Below are 21,269 nucleotides of genomic sequence, written 5' to 3'. Positions count from 1 at the left end.
GACAGTTACTTGGTCAATCGGCCATTAGTCACAGTACAATAAAAATAAATTTCTTTTTATTAGTTTAACTTAAATCAAAATATAATTATTAATTAAAAAAAAGCAAATAATAATATACATTCAAAAAATTTAAATCTCAAAATTACTTCAAAGAATTCAAATATTCCCAAGTAACCATTATATCTTCAGCAAGCTTGCAGCAAGTTTTCAAAATTTGCAGTGCAGCTTGTTCCAAGTAGCGAAATAATCATTGAAATGAAATTTAAAACAATTGAATAATAATTAATAATAAAATTTAATAAAATTAAAAATATTTATTAATTCAAATAAAATGTTTTAATAAAAAAAAGAAATAATTCAAATTATTATTACATTTAACGACTTTAAACATATAATAATTTAAAAAAATTTAATATTGATTAAGTAAATGTACCAATTACGGCCGATTCGGATTCGTTTTAACTTTTTCAAGATAAAAAAGTGAATGAATTGAAGCTGACTTTCAATACAGTATTTATTAAAATAGAAATTGACATTACCTTAATATTCAAATATTATAGGAATATTAAAAAAATTTCAAATATCAAATTAAAGAATTTCACAATATTGCACAATGATATAATGTTGCCGATATTACTAATATTTTTTTAAACCTCAGTAATTGGGGTATTTATCCTGCTCCTAAGTTAATAATCTACCAACTTTGTGAATAGAAATGTTAAATGAAAATAAGTATAGGTATCAATTTAGAACTAATTTTGGGTCCTAACCTTCATTTGTTTCATTTTAATACCTAAAAATAACTTTAATTCGAAACCTCTTTTCCCAGTTTGACAACTTTTTTTTCTATTTAAAAAATTTTTAAAAATCTTTTTACAATGAACCTCGATACAGTGGAACCTCGATTACTCGAAGCTCTATTATACGAACCCCCTAGTATACGAACTGTAAATCATATTATCCGAATATTTTCATTATCTTAAACCTAAAATTAAATTAATATCTTTTGATTTTTATAAAGTAAATGTGTAAAAAATATAACTGTTATTCAATATAATAAAATAAATTAACAAAATTATTTATCCTTAATTATAAACAAAAATATTTTCAACTTCTACCCTCAAAACTTTTGGTTATTAGAGCCAGGTCCTGTTCGAATAATCGACTGTTTTGATTTAGTGACTGCTTTTTTGTTTTCAAGTCAGTTAAAATTTACTGATTTTTTATTAAGAAATTTATTTACATTTTTATTATTAGTAAATATTAACTGATTTGAAAGTAAAAAAGCATCTACTGATTGAAATCAGTTAAGATGTTAACTGATTCGAGAGGAGGTTCCACTGCATTAGAATAATTATTACAATAATGCAAAAAAAGGAAGTTCGTTGCCGATATTTCAGAATACAATTTTCCATAATTTACAACAATGCAACACAAAGAACAGAGGACCCGATATAAAACAATAAATATTTGATCAGACAGATATAGAACATATCACATCTCATCATTTCCGGAGAGATTTGCGACCAGTGGTAACTGTGTACAGCATCTATGTATATATAGGTATACAAAATTGATTATTTCTAAAGTGAGATAATACTTGGACTTTTTTTTGTTAAATTTTTCACGAGATACAGATCAATATATTCCATCGATCAATAATTCCAGTGTTAATGTGGCGTAATGCCTGCGTGTGCGACACATGCGGTATCCGGCAACTTCGCCGATTTTCTCTCGGCGTGACACCTACTATTTATAAATTGTTTGAACCCGGTCGCATTGGCGAACGTGTGCTGCTGCTGCTGCGGGCCACACTAGCTGCGCCTCGTGGTCGGGACAAGGAACAATTCCCTTACCCCCATGATAAAAATAGACGCTCCGGCTAGCTAGCTTGATTCTTCGTTAGAGCTAGAGCAACGTCTAGCTAGCCACGGCGCCTGGTGAGCGTCGCGACGATGTGAGACCCTGCTCAATATACAAGAGAGAGAGAGAGAGAGAATTGCTTCTCTGCTAAGCTTCAAATCCACCTATGAATAATAAATTTATCGTCATCCCTTCCATTCTCAATTTCAAATCAATTTCCGGTCTTTCCTTTCTTCCCCAGTTCCTCTATTCTCTATTCCCCTACTCAATAATCACATACAGTCTAATAAGAAATTTCAATTTCTTGATTTACATTTTATGCAGTCGGATCTAATTGGAAATGTATGGTTCATGTCATTCTCTATTGTTCTCTCTTTTCTCCCTTCTCAATCACATCCCTCAAGTTTTATGTGCTCAGACTCTGCTTTGTCTTCTTTTGATCTTCTTTATATTTTATCCTTAAATCACATTTTGTCTCGTGCTTAGCTGATGTTTCATTTTTTAAATTTCCAAATAATCTCTTGAGATTTAATTTACTCAAAAGATTTTTTATATCTTTATCTAATTAGGAGATTGTTACGTGCTGATTATATCTAAGATAGTAAATACAATTACAATAATATTAACGATGATAATAATAATATTAATATACTCTCTAAATGTGAATTATAATATCGCATCTGAAAAAGTTTTACAAAATTTCAATAGAATCTTTCTATATAAATTTTAGTGAATATATAGAATTTCTACATGAATTTTACTAAAAATTCTAGTGATCTTCCATTAGAAAAAATATAAATTACGTGAAATAATTTTGTCTCATCATAGGAAGGTTTATAGTGATGTCGATTTCCGAATTTCTTAGAATCAATAATTTTTACAAATTTTCAAGTATGGTCCATAGAACCGAACGATTTCATGTTACTGACAAATCTTTCTATTTTAAAAATATTCTATTAATTATTTTAATATTTTTACTACTTTAGAAAACCTCTGAGAAGCTATTGAACTAAAAGAAAATTAAATAGATTTTAGCCTAACTCTTAATTATTAAAAAAAAATTGTAGTACCTGAAAATAGCGTTACTAACTATTATTTTTAAATAATAAAATTTCTGGAAACTTTATATATCTTTTGTGGCGGTTAATTAATTTGGTTCATTATGAACCTATCAGTCAATGTGAAAAATAGGATAACTTTTCAATTGTTTTTTTTAAATTGCGTTAAAATTAAAGTATGTAGTGTCCGTTTAATAATGAAATTTTACTACATTAATTAATAGATATTTTATTGTCAAATTAATAGTTTTCTACTAAAAGTTAATATCTCTAAAGTTGCGAACGTTCAGGTAAATGACGATATTTTTATTTGCAAAATAATAAAATTTTAATGCATCAATTAATAGATATTTTACTATCAAACTAATAGTTCTGTGCTAAAAATTAATGTTCCTAAAGTTTCAAACGTTCAAATGAAAGAAGAAATTTTTATTACTTAATTCAATTGAAATTTTATTTCAAGACATTGGTTTTTATATTTAAAAAAATAATTTTCAGTAGAGTAATTTTTAAAAATATTTGAACAGAAAAATATATTTCGTTCATTTGAACGTTCAAAAATTTAAAGTAATTAAAATATTTTTAAAATTCTTAATTGATAAACGGAACCTCACTCTCTTATTAGGGTAAGTCCGGGGGAGATGGACATAGTTTTTTTAAAGCACTGTAAAAATTATAAAAAAGCGATTTTTATCTAAACTTTTATTGATAATTAAACATTGAACACTTAACTTTGAAGTAACGAAAAATAAAATATTTTCATAGAAACAATCTCAAAATTTACATTTTTTAAAAAGTGCATTTGGACATCTCTGCCGGAATGTCCTGGAGAGATGGCCAATACTTATAATTTTTGGCTTTTAGCTTAAACTTAATTTTTAATCGTTCATATTACCTTTCTCTTATTCTGGTCACATTTTGAACATCTAATCATGGAATTCAATGCAGACATTCAATGTCGTTTGATTGTAACTTTCGACTCAACCTACAAATAGATCTTCATCTCTGGTGTCAATTAGATCTATTATTTTGTTTGCAGACATTTTTAATTTGTTTCCCTTTAATATTTCTTAAGTATCTAACATTAACATAAAAAATTTTAAAAAAAAGTCATTAATGGACATCTCACCCAATAATACATGACAAAAGTAAACATCAAAATATTAAATAAATAAAATAATTTTTCCTTTCATTTTTTGTTTGTATCGGAGCGTGGGTTATTCACGACTCAATAAAACTTAAAATTAAAAAATCTGTTAAAAAATAACAATATAGAAATAAGAAATCTGCAATTCTCAAATTATTTTAGACCCTTGCAAAAAATATCTAAAAGGATTACATTTACATTTTCATTATTTTTCAACAACTTGTTGTTTACATTTATTAGTAGTCTCAAAAGGTTAAAGAATATCTCATAATAAGTGATATTTCTTTAACAATTATGTAAAATATTTGAACTGGCCATCTCTCCCGGACTTACCCTAGTAGAAAACTACTAATTCTGATTTTAAGAGTAATTTTATAATATATATTTAATATATAATATATATTTTTTATAATTAAAAAAATATTGCATCCACTAATTCAAGAATATGTACTTCGAGAAAAAGAGATTTATTGCTGCGGCAACAATATACTTTTTGTCAGACAATTTTGTAAATGTAAATGAAATGTTAAATTGATAATAATCAATTTTCAATTAATTAAAAAAATAATTGATAACAAATTATCAATTTAATTAAAAGATGATAATGAAAGAAGTAATATTTTTTATTTTATAATATAAAGTTTTGGTTGAATAAACTGAGAGTTTTTATTAAGGTAATGATTAGATTTGTTGTAATAACATAAAAATCAACCAAATTATTTGTTTGATTCGAGTAAATTATTCGATTGCTTAAATACCAACCAAACTTTTGTTACTCAAACTTAATAAACAGTCAATTATTATTTATTATATGTTTTTTTTGTTTTAATATAAATTATTGTATTATATATTATTATATTCTCTCTAAATCTGAATTAGTGTTAAGTTAATTATGAAATAATAAAAAATCGTCTACTAAATGGTAGTGACAATTTTACTATTTAGTAGAATTTTACTAATTCATAATTAAAGAGTTATATTATTTATAGGGGAGACCGAAATCAGCTCTAATTTAGAACCTTTTTTTACAGTGTAATTTCTCTTTAGCTTTAGTGTCACAGTTGTTCTTCTTGTTGAAACAATAATTGCCTTACAAATTTTGTAAAATTTTTTACTTTTTCCAATTTGACTAAATTAGCTTTGGCATTTCGCGAAATGCCTAGGAAATTCGAGGAATGCCTAGGAACTTCGGAAATGCCTATGAATCGCCAGAAAGTTCGGATAATTCCTATGAACTTAGGCAATTCTCGAATTACCTAGGCATTTCGCGAATTGCCTGGTCTTCGGGTTTTACTGGTAACATATACACAGAGACCATTAAATTTTGAAAATAAAATTGAAAACTTTTTCACAATTGTTTAAAGTTTAAAGAAAGAAAAAAAAGAAAGTTTGATCAAACATACAAAAATTAAATGCAAAAAAGTCATAAATTAAGGTCAAAATTCTCGAGAAAAGAAAAGATCAAAATCTCAACTGCAGGTCAAAAATTAAATGCAAAAAAGTCATAAATTAAGGTCAAAATTCTCAAGAAAAGAAAAGATCAAAATCTCAACTGCAGGTCACAGGTCAAAGGTCAATGAGGAAAAACCCTAAAACCTAGATCAAAGAGTAAATTCAAAATGCAATAAAAACGTATAATTCAGTTCAAGTCACAGGGCAAAAATGAATCGGAAATTTTAGTTTAAAAATATAGATCAATAGACCAATATATGTAAACAAGTTGAGGGTCAGAAATCTTAAGTAATAAGTTAAAAGTATTAATTACTCCAGAACTCTCCAAGTTACAATAGAAAACTATAATACATTTATTAGAAGCAATATGTATTTTAATTGTTGAATTGAAGTTTTGCAAATTAAAAAATTCCTAATTGAGTTTATTATGTGTTTATTATATGATAAGATTGTGATATGATATTGTTTGACGATAAAAAAATGTATCATAATGATTAATCAAAAAAGTTATTTTAAAAAAATGCAAAAAAGACTATATATGTGAACAAAATAAGATGGCACGTGGAGATAAATTGAAATCTTTTAAATTAATTATGATAAAACAGAGATGATGTGAGGACCTGAACAATCTGCAATCAAAAGAAAACGATATGCAATCATTTGTAAGATGAAAGCAATTGTGAAAAAAAGACGATATCAACCAAATAATATTCAAAATATGAATGGTCACGTGTTTCTAAACTATGCAACGAGAAAAAACTTTTCAATTCTAATTTTTTAAATTCACATATATCGCATACAATTAATTGAAAAACAATTAGTACCAGTTTCGAATAATCGAATATTTGTCTATTATCAAAAAAATATTCACTTGTACCAAAAAAATTAATTATATTAATTTATTTATAATAATTGAAATTAATATAATTATTCGTAATATAATAATAAATAAATAACAATTTTATTTTGGTTCTCTTTTTTTATTTCTGTAAGTTCAATTATTCTAACTGACAAATTGTCATTACATACATTAATTTTGACAACTAATTTTTCATAATTAAGAGAACAGCTTTTCCTTAGTCTGCAATAAATTCTTCAATAAGTAAAGTATAATTCACCTTAGTTTGAAATTGTTTAATTCTATGTCAGGAAAGTTGTACCAATAGGAATTGAAACTTGTACCTATAGTTATATAGTATATATAGTTATATATATATAAATAGTTATATAATACCTTAATATTCAGGGGTTTTTGGAGTCACTGATTACTAATCTGAGGATACTTTTTCAAAATTTAGGACGAAAAAGTTAAAAATCTAATATACAATTCTCTTGTATCTTTTCATACAGGGTTTTTTTGGGTCGCTAATTACGAATCTGATGTTGGTTTTTGAAAATCAATTTTGAATTTTGAAAAAGTAAAATTAGATTCGTAATTAGCATTTAGCAACCTTAAAAACTCCCGAGTAACGAGTATCACGAAAATTCAAAATGTTTAAAAAATTCGTATATTTTAACAATTGTTTATGATTTTTTTGAACAATAGCAAATTTTAGATACTTTCTGGTCTATATATTTTTGAAGACTTCTTTTTACTGAAGAAAATCGACCGACTATGGATTCACACAGTAGACAAAAAATAGTTTCTTTGCATCAAATAAATTTTTTAGCTAATTCATCCTTAGTTTCTCCAATGTTGTTTTTTGACTGATTAGAGTGTATACAATCCTATTAAATCATCACGTTCAACCGCCACACTATCAAATGAATTTAAAGACAAATTCACAATCATTTTTTTACTTCATCTTGAACTTTCTCAACATTCTCCACTTGTATAAATTTCCTATTTACTCCATCTCATTGCTGGTGTTATAATTCACATTTTTTTGTTTTTTTTCACGAATGATATGATGATTAATAGACGCGCAGGTGTATAGTGAGGCCCCGCGAGGACATCGTCAACTCATCAAAGCGTCTTTCCAAACTTTGAAAGCTTTCGTGGTTACGAGCTTTCGTGCGCCGGTCGGAGTCGATGTGGGGCCACATTCCGAGCAGATCACGGATGCTTATAGAAGCGTTGCGTAACGCAGTTTTAGACGAAGGAGTAACCGCGGTGAAGCAAAGAAGTCGAGTCTCGGTTAATCGAACTTGTCTCTCTTCGCGCAAATACATAATTTAACGGGGGCCTCTTTATTATTTTTTTTAATTCTCGCGAAGGGCCAAGATCCAAGTTCTCTAAAACCTATCTCTCCAGTGCCGAATGTCTTATCCGATCCTTTTCGAAAGTGTATTTTTTTCCTCTCGAAAAAGTTGCTTTTTAAATAAAAGTGCTGGGTGTAGATTTCCATTGTCTATTGGTCATTTATTTTCTTTAATTCACTGAGAGTTTCTAATTTTTCACTGAGGCAGTCATGCTCACGTATGTATTATATTTACGTATTTCTCCGTATGTTTATGTAAATATATAGTAGAAGTGTGCAACTTTGGCTCAAGTGTATAAGACGCCAGTGACGCAAATTGCGAGGGTGTATATCTCAACAAGTGCGCGGAGGGACATGGATCAAAAAGCATACACAAGCTTTAAATTCTAATAAAGCTCCAAAGAAGTGTGGATTAAAAAAAGTGTTTTAACCCCTCCACTCCAAAAAAATTGAAAATAAAATTCAATTTCAATTCTCTTTTTCATTTGATCGGTCAAATTTTTTCTTCTCATAAATTGCTCGTTATGCCGGTATCACACTGAGAAATCTGCATTCCAAATCAAGTGCCAGAATTTGGCCTGACAATGTTGCGAGAGAGAAAAAGAGAGAGAAAGAGTCTCACCCAGGAATTACCGAGCGCGAGTTTATTACATGCTATTTCAGTTTTTTTAAATTTTTTCCCCAAAAAAATTAGCCTTTCCTTAGATTTTAATTTAAAAAAATATATAATTCAATTCACTCCTTAACATAATTACTAAATTGTAAACATAAATAAATATAAAAGTTCGGAAAACACTAAAGAGATTGTCTAAATTTGAATTAGTTAAAAATAACTAATTGTTGGTTAAATCTTGACAGACTTTTTTCTTCATCAATTAAAAAATAATTAATTGTTAGTAAAAAATAATTTATTTTTGTTAGAAGAAAACAACTGATTATTACTAGAAAATAATTAATTATTAGTACACAATAGCCAATTAAAAGTTAAAATAGCAAATAATTAGTAAAAAATAACTAATAATTGATAAAGAATAACTAATTGTTATTAGAAAATAACTAATTATTGGCAGAGAATAACTGATCACTAGTAAAAAAAATAGCTAATTATTTGTAAAAACCAACTAAATAAAATAGTCAAATTTGACTGGCTGAACCCAGTACAAAATTTTTAGTTATTCTGACATAACTTAAAAGTGAATTGAACTAAATATTAACTATAATTAACTATTATATAGCTATTATTTATTTAACTATTATTGATTAAATATTAACTGTTTTATTAGTAGAAATATTACTATTTGACTCAGTGACTGACTTTTAAACTATCAAACCAGTTATTTTTAACTAATTCAAATTTAGAAAGCAAGGAATCATTTTTAACTGTTAAAAATTTATTACGAAAAAGAAACCTTGAAAAAATGTGAAGATTAGGTAAAAGAAAATAAAAAGTAACGATAAAGAGAATAAATATTTGAAATAAAAGAAAGCCGAGGGCAATATTTTGGGAAAGATTAATATTTCTTGTATTGGTAAAATTTTTGAAGAGTATTGAAGGAAAAGAAAGTTTCATTTTGCAGTATAAACTATGATGACACGCGGTGACGGACGAGAAATTATGTCGCCAGTAGCACGGTAGGATTGTCTCAAAATATCAGCTCGCGGAGATGTTGCAGTTTAGCTATTACGTGAACTTTAACAGAGTAGATGAGACAACTCTCTTGTCCACAATGTAAAAATTGCTCTCTCGCTTTATATTTTTGCTTCCTATTCTTTTTATTGAGTGCTTATTTAAAAATACGCAAGTTTTTACTTTATTAGAATCTTCATTTTAAAATCAAAACCGTTTCAAATCCCTCTTTCTTCTCTGCTAATGTACGAAATCTTTCTTTTATATAGAACAATAAAAAATTTTATTTTTATGAAAATGTAAAATATGTATACATAAAAAAAATTTGTATACAAAACTTTTAGATTTTTACATGAAAATGTTAAATTTGTATATAAAAATATAAATTTGAATATGGAAATATTTTGTATATGAAAATATTTTGTCGTTTAAACTAAAAATATTGGGGAATTTTTTTTTTCATAAGGAAATACGAACGGTGCATATAACATTTTTTTATTTAGATTATTTATAATTAGAATTGATAATAATATTATATAGAAATATTTTTAAAATTAGATATAGATTATTGAAGTAACGTGTGATTAAAAATATAAATAAGGGGGCGTTATTGTAAATTATGAATGAATCGAAAGAAGTGTAACGAGTATCATAAGATTCATTTAAAAATTAAAATAAACCCATATGTTCCTAAACAAAAGAGAAAACGATTACAGAAAGCAAATTTACCATAATTTTTGAAAATATTCCTCTAATTTTGTAATTTGAAAAGAAACACCAAAATTTACGTCACTTGATTGATAGAAACTTTGGAATTTGAAAATTATAAATAAAAAATAAAAATCTACGTCACTTGATTAATCGAACACTTTGGAATTCGAAAATTATAAATCAAAAATCTAAAAAACTACAAAATCTACGTCGTTTGATTAATTGAACACGTTGAACTTCAAAAATTATAAATAAAATATGTTTAACACTCAAACAGAGAAAGATAAAATTTTTTTCGTTTTTGCATCTGTAAATAAAATAAAAATAAATAAATCAACAATAAATGAATCAATCAACTAAAAATAAATAAGTCAACTATAAATAAATAGAATAATATAAAGATAAATAAATAAATATACCAAAAATACATGAACTAATTAAAAACAAATAAACTATAATTTTTTAAAAATCTTTTGTAAAGCTTTCATAAATTTACACTATAAAAAACAAAAATGAAAATAATTTATCTATTTAATTGAAATAATAATTACATATTATAATTATATAAACACACGATTGTCAAATAACCATTTATGAAAATTATTGCCCCAGCTAATGAAAAGTAAATGGTTTTAAATAAAGTTAATTAAACTTTATTGAAATTTATTAAAATCGAATTTATAAAAATTGTTTAGTCTACAATTTATTAATTGAAGTATAAAATTAAAATTCATTTGCAAAATTAAATTGTCGATTAAGTGAAAAATAAAAAAGAGAATTGAAATTGAAAATGAAAAAAAAAATTGTGAAAGTTGAACGGAATATTGAAAGTTGAATGGAATATTTTAGAAGTACGGAGCTCGTGAGGCCCCGAAGAATAACGGAAAGGAGAATGGAAAAGCGTCCGGGCAATACCGGGCGCTGCTGACGAGCAACAACGAGACGCACGGCAGAGTGGACGAAAGGCGCTCGAAACGGGTTGCTGCTCCGTGCGATCGAGCGATTAAAAAATGCAGCAACAGCCCCAGGGCCAGCAGCAACCGTCCGGCGCGCCAAACGGCGTTGCCGGCGGGGCCCAATTGCCTCAAGCGGCCGGAATGAGCAGCCCCGGTCAGGCCGGGGCAACGGGAACCGCGACGGCAATGGGCCCCAACAGGGCGCAAGTCAACGGTGGCAGATTCGACTTCGACGACGGCGGCACCTTTTGCGGTGGTTGGGAGGACGGCAAAGCTCATGGTCACGGCGTTTGCACCGGTCCCAAAGGTCAAGGAGCCTATTCCGGAAGCTGGCACTACGGATTCGAGGTCTCCGGCGTTTACACATGGCCCAGGTTTGTCTTCTTTTTTCCTTCTATGCTTTTTAATTTATTTACCCTTTAAATGATTTTCATTTTTTCTTTTGATATTTTTCAGTTTTTTTTTAAACCGAATATTGCGGAATATTAAAAAACCATTCTTGAAGTATTCTATTGGAACATTGGGAGAATTCTATTCACATTTTAAAATAAATGTCACGTTTTTACATAATCCCCTTTTTGATCGCCTCAAATTATATATAAAAGGTAACAAATATTTAAAAAATTATCAATCTTCCAAGTCAAATAAACAATAAAAACAACTTTTTACATTTCGACAGTTCTGATGTCCTTTTTAAAAACTAAAAATATTTATTAACAATTAAAATAAAAAATATTACAGAAAGCACAAATTTTAAAAAAATTACCGAAGATAAAAGTTGCAAAGAGAAAGTAGCTTTCGATAAATCTAACTTTCATCTTCGGTAATTTTTTTTTAATTTGTGCTTTTTTAAATATTTTTTATTTTAATTGTTAATAAATATAGTTTCTATATATATATTCAAAGTATATTTACTAATTTCCATTTAAATTTACGGCAAATATTATAAAATTTACTCTGGAAACAATTTTTAATAGCAAAATTTGCCATTCTCAATGTTAATTTTTTTTTTAATTATTCAAATTTTCCTCGACCATTACAATTAGCTATATACTATTAAAAATTAATTTTGAGAAAATTATAAGTGCCAGTTTTGAAGTATATTTTTCTAATTTATATTGTGATGTTATTTTATTTGGATTTATAATTTAAGTGTGATATTATAGTGTTTGATAAAAATCCATAATTTTTATTATTTAAAATATTTTATTTATAAGCTTTCGCCCGTCGACGACACTCATCCTCAGATATTCAAACTGAAATACATGTATTTTTTAATTAAAAAACTTTTTCTCTTTTACATTTCTAAAAAGTTTTTGTAAAAACACTAAACTTAGTAAATGACATAACCAAATCCCCTTTTTCATTTATTTACATTTTCTTATTTATTTTTTATCTATTTCTGTGTAATGTTTTAAAATAATGTAATTTTAGTTGTTAGATGAATGTTAGACAATTTTTTCAGTAAGATGTTGAAAAAAAACTCTATAGAATTAAAATTTAAATTATTATTTAAAATATTATTTTTACAAATAATTACACACAATTTAAATATCTTATGAGACTTGCGTTCTTGCAAAAAAAATTATTTTAAAAATTTACTACAATTTTATTACTCAAATTAAATATTTTAATTATTTCTCTCCTATGAAAAAGTTTTCTTTTTAAGAATTATTACGAAAACTTTCTTATAAATCGACGCCTCCCGTTCATATAATGCTTATAGAAAAACAAATGCAGGATCATTCTTATTCAACCTTTAATGCAAGACAATTCTTATTGGAGTGTCCCTGCAATAAAATGCTTATTCAATATTTTATGTAAAAAATACACTCTGAAATTAGCTTACACTATGAATTTTATGAAATATTTATTTCAATGTAATTTTTAATTACAATTGCTTACAAAATAATTTTTATTACATAAGAGAGGATATTTATTTAAAGCTTCTTATGAACAATAGATATCCACAGAAAATATCAGATAAATAATTGTAATTTAATATTAGAAAGAAGATTTAGGTTACATTTATAGTTCTGTCAATGGCAATTGTTTTGGACACAATTTTGAATAAAACTTTTATTGCATGGAAAATCATGTAAATATGAAAATATAATTCTTTGAAGTTAGAGATTCTTTGGTAAAAATAGCGATTTTGAAATCTTGAGTTCAAGCGAACGCCAATTATAGAACACTTTTTTTTAAGCTTTGACAGTTGTACAATATAAAGTACAAATTCCATTTTTTAATTCTAGACCAAAATCATTTACAAATATTAAGTATTTTCTTCAAATTCTGTAAAAATAAATTCTCTTGCTCTAAATTTTTCGAAGAATATTAATTGCAAATTCCACACTTTTGGAAAATATAGAACCTCTTGATTGTACGAAATTTAAGATATTTAAATTTTATTTATTTAATTTATTGTAATTTATGTACTTTGAAAAATTTAGAGCAAGAGAAGTTATTTTTATAAAATTTGTAGAAAATACACTGCATATTTGTGAATGATTTTAGTCTAAAATTAAAGAATAGAATTTGTACTTCATATTGTACAACTGTCAAAGCTTAAAAAAATTGTCTCTTTAAATGGCGTTCGCTTGAATTCAAGATTTAAAAATCGCTATTTTCACAAAAAATCTTTCACTTAGAGGTCGTCCATAAACTACGTAGCACTTCAAGGGGGGAGGGGTAAAGCTATTGTCTACGATAAGAGGAAAAAATGACGCTAATACATGTAACAGCGTCTACGTGGGGGGTCAAAATTTCCAAAAAATTGGTCTACATAGTTTATGCACGGCCCCTTAAAAGAATAATTATAATTTCATATTTACATGATTAAATTGGTTATTTCTTAGCCCATTTGACTCCAAATTTATTTAACTTTTAAATTATTCTAGTTTGATAACTTTTGCACACATTTTTACTGAAATATTTGAATTTAAAGTAAAGCGAGCATTTAAATATAATCAGTCCAAATATACTCAAACTTTGTGACCCCAGTACACATATATTTTAAAAAATTTAATAAAACTGGTTGAATATTGTACTACACATTCCTTGAGTGTAAAACTAATTATCTTGGTTTTTACATTACATAAATAGTAATCTTCAAACAAAAGAGTGTTGTCTTATAGTTGACACTAAAAATTTGTCAATTTTTATACTCCTGAGGGTAAATTTAATTCCTCTTTTTTTCTGCGTGTGAATATTACAAGAATGTTCCAATGGAATATTTCGAAGTACTTATGTTTTGAAATAATATAGAAATATTACTTTTTCATCTACAATTTTTCGGTTTAAAATGAATTTATAATTTTGTTAAATAACATGAAAGTTTATTAGTATGTCATTAATAATAATAATACAATATTCTTACAAAATTCCAATGTCATTTCCCTACAATATTTTGATGGAATATTTATTTAGAATATTCCCAATGATCCAATAGCATATTCTAGGAATGGGAATAGAATATTTTGTGCTATTAGAGAATATTTGTATAGATTTGGCTGTACTAAATTCTATTTAGTATTTTATTTTATTCTGTATTAATATAAAAAATTTTATTTAGCACAAATATAATTTATTTGAATCAAATAAAATGAAAAATATACACAAATGAATAATTAACTATTAACCTCTGAGTAAATAATATATCTTTTCTTTGGGTGTATCTCTCATTTTTTAAAAATATTTTATGAATAAAATTCCCGAAATTTAATTTCAAAAAGCGAATTTCTTTTCAAGTGGATAGTTCGAAAAGGTGGTAATTAAATATTGATCCGATTGTTTGCAATCTACAGTTTTTATAATTGAGAAAAAATGTGTATAATTTAAATTTGACATTCATTTAATTTTAGTTTTAGATGAAAATAATTTTTTCTTGACGAATTTTTTGTGAGGTTCTCTAGTTCACTGAATTCTTAAGCAGTGGAATTTCTCTTCAATAGAAGTGCGACTAGGTAAATTTATTTTCACTCAAACTTCAAATTTATCTTCCACTTTGAATTTTACTTTCACTACGGTTTAATGACTTTTATTTGACTTTAATTTCCAAATATGACTTTAAATTTGTTATTTAAAGATTAAAAGAAATTAGGGGAGCGTGGGGGAATTGGAGCCCCTTAAGGAAAATTATTAAAAAAACCAACTTATCTTTATAATAATACATTGTTTTCGTTATTTTCTACTCATTTCGTTATTTATCTTTAATTATGTTTAATTAGAAACTTAAAAAGAGAAAGTAAATTGAAAAAAAAAATTTTTTTTAAAAAAATACATTTTTTGCCATCACCCAATTTGTGGGGTATTGGGAGCTTTCACTTGAAATTTAAAATTTTTTTATTTTTTAGGAATATTTTTTGTTTTCTAATAGAAAAAAGTGTTAATACTTACAATGAAGCCAAAACTTTAGACTTAGAATAAATTTTTTCCTAAATTATAATTTAATACAAAATTTTTGAAAAAAAATTAAATTTTTCATTTTTTCCACCAAAAATTATTTCTTAATTAAAAGTTTGTTCATAAGGTGATATCTTTTACAATTTTCAAAGAAATAACGAAAGCTGTAACATAGTAAAGAAAATTCTTTGGGCTGACACTAATTCTCCCATTACCCCACAGAATTTTTACAGGACAAAATTTGAATAAAAAAATAAAAACATAAACAAATTTTATTATTATCTCGATTTTTATACAAGTATACAAGTCCACACATATTCACCTATAATATAAAATATTAATAAATAAATATATATATAAATATATATATATATATAAATATAATATATATATAATATAAATATATATATATATATATAATATAATAATATAATAATAATATAATAATATAATATAATAATAATATAATATAATATATATATATATATATATAATATATATATAAATATATATATATATATATATTTATATATATATATAAATATTAATTTCTACTAATAAAAACTGTCAGACAAGAGTTTTTTTAATTTCCCATATTTCTCAATTAATACAACTTACACACTGTCACTCAAATTCTTCTCTGCTTAATCGAATAATATACAGCTAAAACAAACATGTCTTTCTAAAATTAGAAAATACAGCTGTAATTTAATCATATTGCCAAATATCTAGGAGTTAAACTCTAGTCACTGGAAGAGATTTTCTCTAAATTGTATGTCCCTGTACGTTTATTAAAGTAAAGTACTAGGAATTCGTACTTGATAATCGAATTAACATTGCAGAATGTTCTCTTCCTTCTCTTAATTTAAATTACCAAAAAATGTTAACTATTCAAATTAGTTATTTCACATTTCTGTAAATTGTAGAAAAATCTTGTGTTATTTAATTAATTTATTTATTTAGAAATAATTCTTTCTCTTTATATTAAAATTAACAAAATATTTTAACTATTTTAATTAGTTACTTTTTAATTTTTATTCATTTTGGAAAATTCTCCTTCTTCTTTAAATCTAAACGAACAAAAAATGTTAACTATTTATGTGTTTAATTTTTTTATATTCTTTATTTATTCATTTATTTATTTAAAAAATTTTAACTGATGAAATTAGTTTTTCAATTTTTTATTTTTTTTATTTATTTGTTACGGAACATTACCTTTCTCTAAATTTAAGTTAACTAAAACTTTAACTACCCTTTAACCCATTACAATTATTTTTTATTATCGTCTAATTGTTGGTAAACTTTGTCTAATTTATAACAGAGATATAAGTGATAATTTTAATCAAAAAAAATTTTGCTACCTCTAAATCTGAATCAGTTAAAATTTTACCTGATTAGAATCAATGACTGACTTTTACTTTTAAATTAGTTAAAAATTTTAATAATTTGAATTAGTAACTGCCTTTTTTCTTTCAAATCAGTTAAAATTTACTGATTCATCAGTAGAAATAAGTTTTCCTACTGATGAATCAGTACATTTTAATTTATTCAAAAGCAAAGATTCAATCACTTATTTTAAATAATTTGATGTTTCAACTGATTTTGATTTAGAGATAAATTTCGATTTATAGATAGCAAGTAAACTATTTTCCAGGCGCCATTTAATTATAAAAAGTTTAAAGAATCATTAGAGAAAGAGAGAAAAAAGTTCAACTTCTATTTTTAATCCTGAGGAAATGTTAATACATTGATTTTCATATATATTGGGTGTTGAGGGGGATGTGCATGTGGTATATATTGCCTATTTTTTCTTCTCTTTTTTAAGATCTAAATCGAGTGAAAGACAATCAACGCCCTAGTTTTGCTATTACACACAATTAATATGTAAACTACAAACGATAACGTAAATCACCAAACGAGACAGATCTCTATCTCTGTCTCTCTCGTTTCCTTTGATATTATTTTTAACTTCCAACGAATTTAGAAAAGGTTCACGTTTATGTATGGCTGTTCTCGCCTCGTTTCCCTAATTAGATACAAAGCGAAATGTCCAAAAAGTTATTCGTATATAGAGTATGTATCGTTTTAGCATCAACAGCCTCCTGACATTTGTGTGTCAAAAAGCTGTTAGCGTAAAACCATCTAGGATTATTCCAGCTGTTAACTTTTCTGTCCGAATGAAACTAATTCATTTTTCATATTGCAAATAGAAAAAAAATTGAAAAATTTTTTAATTCACTTCAAAGGGAACTAAATATGAATTTGTCTCTTTTACACCAAATTAAAACAAATTTTTATAATAAAATATAAATTAAAGGAAGTAACAAAAATACTATTTTCCTATGATCCTAAAGTTCTGAACGTTCAAATGAACGAAGTTTATTTTTTTCTTCTTCAAATTAAATTTTTATTACAATATTTTGTGTCACTGTGAATAAAATTAATAATAAAGTTTCTCAATATAAAATTAAAGTTTTTAATTTTTATTGCAATCAGCAATTTCTGAAAATATTTTTAATAAAAAGTATTTCGTTCATTTGAACGTTCAAAACTTGTGGATCGTATTTTCCTTCATTTGAACGTTCGAAACTTTAGGAACATGATTAATGTATAAATTAATTACTATTAAAATTAACTATAATAATCTAATAATTCTGACTTTCATCCATTCTGTCCGCAGTTTGAAGTTAGTTTTTGTGTAGGGTGATTTTGTGTATTACTACGTGTTTTAAAATCATCCACTTTTAAAGAATCAATTAAAGATTTTAATGTTAATGTTTACATAAAATTATTTTTTAGTGAGTAGTTAATCTTTCATAGTTAATCTTTCATAGAACTAACAAAAAAATCTTTTTTATCCCACATGCACAAAAATGGCGCTTTCTGATGTCTAAAAATCATCAAAATTTCCATAAAATTTGATCTTTAATCGACTGTAACACTCTTAATTTTCATTGAATCTTATACTGTGACATATGGATCGAAAGGTAATTTAATTATCTTTACAATGACACCCTATTCATTATATTTTGACATTTATATTTATGTTAAAAATAAAAAAACACTAAATTTTTAGCGTTTTTATGGTTCAAAGGGTCTGAACCACGGGTTAATATTAAAATTTTTTATTTCCAAATATTGTGTTCTTATTTTTACACAATTTGAAAGGATTTTAGGGGATGAAACCCAATAAAAAAAAACTTTTTATTTTTTTGAGACACCCTACTGCACAGTCTAGAAAAATTGAGAGAAAAAAAATTAAAACTCCTGCAACACAATCATTGAAGTCTCAGCTTTTATTTAAGCCTTTAAAACTTAAAATCCGTTCAACAGTTTTTAAATTATCTAAAAAAATCTCCAAGCATGCTTTTCTAAAATTTAGGCGGTGATACACACTTATTGCACTCTCGCTGCTCACCTGGTTCGTTGCTGCAGATACGAACAAGCGGCACATAAAGTGGGTTCTTACTTGGAACCCTTCTCAATGTTTTTTAACTTTCGATTTAATATTCATTGAAAATCTCATATTTATCAATTTTAATTATTACATATATATATATATAAGTTATCATATTCAAAACCTTCTTGTTCAAATAGATGGGTCAAAATAAGTGAAACCGGCCACTTGAAAAATTTTTATCTCCAATTTTCAAGTTATCTATGATTTTTAGTAGATATATGAGTACACTTTTTCCCCCTAAAATATTTTTCAAAAAAAAATTTTATTTTTGAAGTAATTAGGTATTGAAGTTTTAGGTCATTTTATTTTCATTTTATTATTACTTTGAAACAAATAAAGATAATTAAGTAATTTTTTTTTTAAATTAAAGCTTAAAGTCTATACTTTAAAGATGAAATAAAGCGATTGCTAAAAAATGAAAATTTATAATTGTTATTAACAATTCTTTTAAACAATTGCAAATTGAAGAATGTTCTCAATGTTTTTGAAAGATTAAATTACGATATATTGATGCGCAAAACTATAAGGATTCATTTAAAAAAAAGAAAAATGAGTAACTTCCAATATTATAGAAATTATGTAAATTTTGCTGACAAAATGCAAGCAAAAATTGACTCAAGTTCCTGGAAAAAGATAAAATTGCAAACGAATAAATAAGATCTTCTTTTGTTTTGTTAGAAACTTCACGCTTTCAAGCGGATTTTTAAGATTAAAAATCGATTTTGGCCTGCATTTTGGCAGAAAAATCTACACAATTTCTATAATATTGGAGGTTACTCATTTTTCTTTTTTTTAAATGAATCCTTATAGTTTTGCACATCAATATATCGTAATTTAATCTTTCAAAAACATTGATAACATTCTTCAATTTGCAATTGTTTAAAAGAATTGTTAATAACAATTATAAATTTTCATTTTTTAGCAATCGCTTTATTTCATCTTTAAAGTATAGACTTTAAGCTTTAATTTAAAAAAAAATTACTTAATTATCTTTATTTGTTTCAAAGTAATAATAAAATGAAAATAAAATGACCTAAAACTTCAATACCTAATTACTTCAAAAATAAAATTTTTTTTTGAAAAATATTTTAGGGGGAAAAAGTGTACTCATATATCTACTAAAAATCATAGATAACTTGAAAATTGGAGATAAAAATTTTTCAAGTGTCCGGTTTCACTTATTTTGACCCAGATAGTAGTTTACTTTGGTAAAAAAAAGTTTATTTTTTATGTTTTGTGTTACATACAATTTTATAGATTCAGTTCCACTAATTTTATTAACAATTTCTTCATATGAACATTATTTCCATTAATGACAACATTTTTTAGCTCTTCAGCTTTTACATTGCTGTTTTTATTAAAATGGCAATTGAAGAGACAATTACATTATACTTATTTAATTTTTAAAAAATTGAATAATTTATAAATAAATAATAAGAAATAGTAAATTAACAAAAATAATTTTGTATTTATTTCTTAATTCTTACTTGAATTTCTTTTAATTTACTACTAGCGTCATATTCCTCGCTCGCTATCGCTCGCTCGGAAGACATTTTACTTATTTATTTCCACTTACATAAATAGTTTTTGAGGTAAAAATTTTGTTTAAAAAATTTTTAACGTCAAAAACTCTCCTGATTAAGTTAATTTTGTTTAAAAAAAATCTTTAACTTTAAAAACGATCCTTATACATCATACAGTATGAATGCAGGCTAACTGTTTATAACATTTTTACACCAATAGGTCTTTTTTTAAAAATTATGTAATATATGTTTTCGTAGTGGTTTTTAGCGTAGAATGAAATAGCGCTATAAGTTTCTTATAAAAATCGACTTCTCTTCATTTGTTTATAAAAAAAATGGTTAAAAAATATTTTTTTAACATTCAACGACAAAAATTGAGTACCTGCATGCAACAACTCGCCGAGCGCTCGGACGCACTCTCTAATACCAGTCGGGTGGCAGTGAGTGGCGCAGAGGCGCTCACTGCTCCCCGACTGTTACTAGCGCTTGCGCCCAAGCGCTCGGCGAGTTGTTGCATGCAGGTACTCAATTGTCATTAGATCCCATGCCAGGATTCCAATAGTTACTTTTATTATATCTGCATTCCTTTGCCTATAGGCATCAATGGGTTAATGTAAAAAATCTTTTCCTTAAAGCATTTTTTCAGTTAGTAGAAAATAAATTTGACACAATAACGTTTGACTTTTGTTCCACTGAAGACCATAACAATACAAAATTAGAAATATAAGCCTGGATAAAGTGTAGAGGAAAAGATTTTTTACAATAAAAAAGGAAAATAATGTTTATAAAAAAGTTAAAAATATATAGTTAAACTGTTTATAATAATAATATATATGTATATAATTAATAAATGTATTAGAGGCGAGC

The 21,269-nt window shown here is 25.9% G+C and overlaps 2 protein-coding genes across 6 annotated transcripts in view; one reads left to right on the top strand and one right to left on the bottom strand.

Annotated features, from left to right (window-relative positions):
• LOC122503805 overlaps positions 1-21,269 on the bottom strand; it is a 244,198-nt gene that overhangs the window by 69,145 nt on the left and 153,784 nt on the right. The gene's annotated exons all lie outside the window — the stretch shown is intronic.
• LOC122503804 (junctophilin-1-like) overlaps positions 1-21,269 on the top strand; it is a 112,883-nt gene that overhangs the window by 5,052 nt on the left and 86,562 nt on the right. Inside the window, exon 2 of the mRNA XM_043614504.1 lies at positions 10,909-11,389. Coding sequence (XP_043470439.1) covers positions 11,070-11,389 — 320 coding nt within the window. The 5' untranslated portion in view covers positions 10,909-11,069. The remainder of the gene's footprint in view (positions 1-10,908; positions 11,390-21,269) is intronic.

This window comes from Leptopilina heterotoma, unplaced genomic scaffold, assembly GCF_015476425.1.
Source record: "Leptopilina heterotoma isolate Lh14 unplaced genomic scaffold, ASM1547642v1 Lhet_27, whole genome shotgun sequence".
NCBI classification, from domain to species: domain Eukaryota; kingdom Metazoa; phylum Arthropoda; class Insecta; order Hymenoptera; family Figitidae; genus Leptopilina; species Leptopilina heterotoma.
Note: the sequence above shows the minus strand (reverse complement) of the source record. Positions and strands in the feature narration are given on the sequence as shown.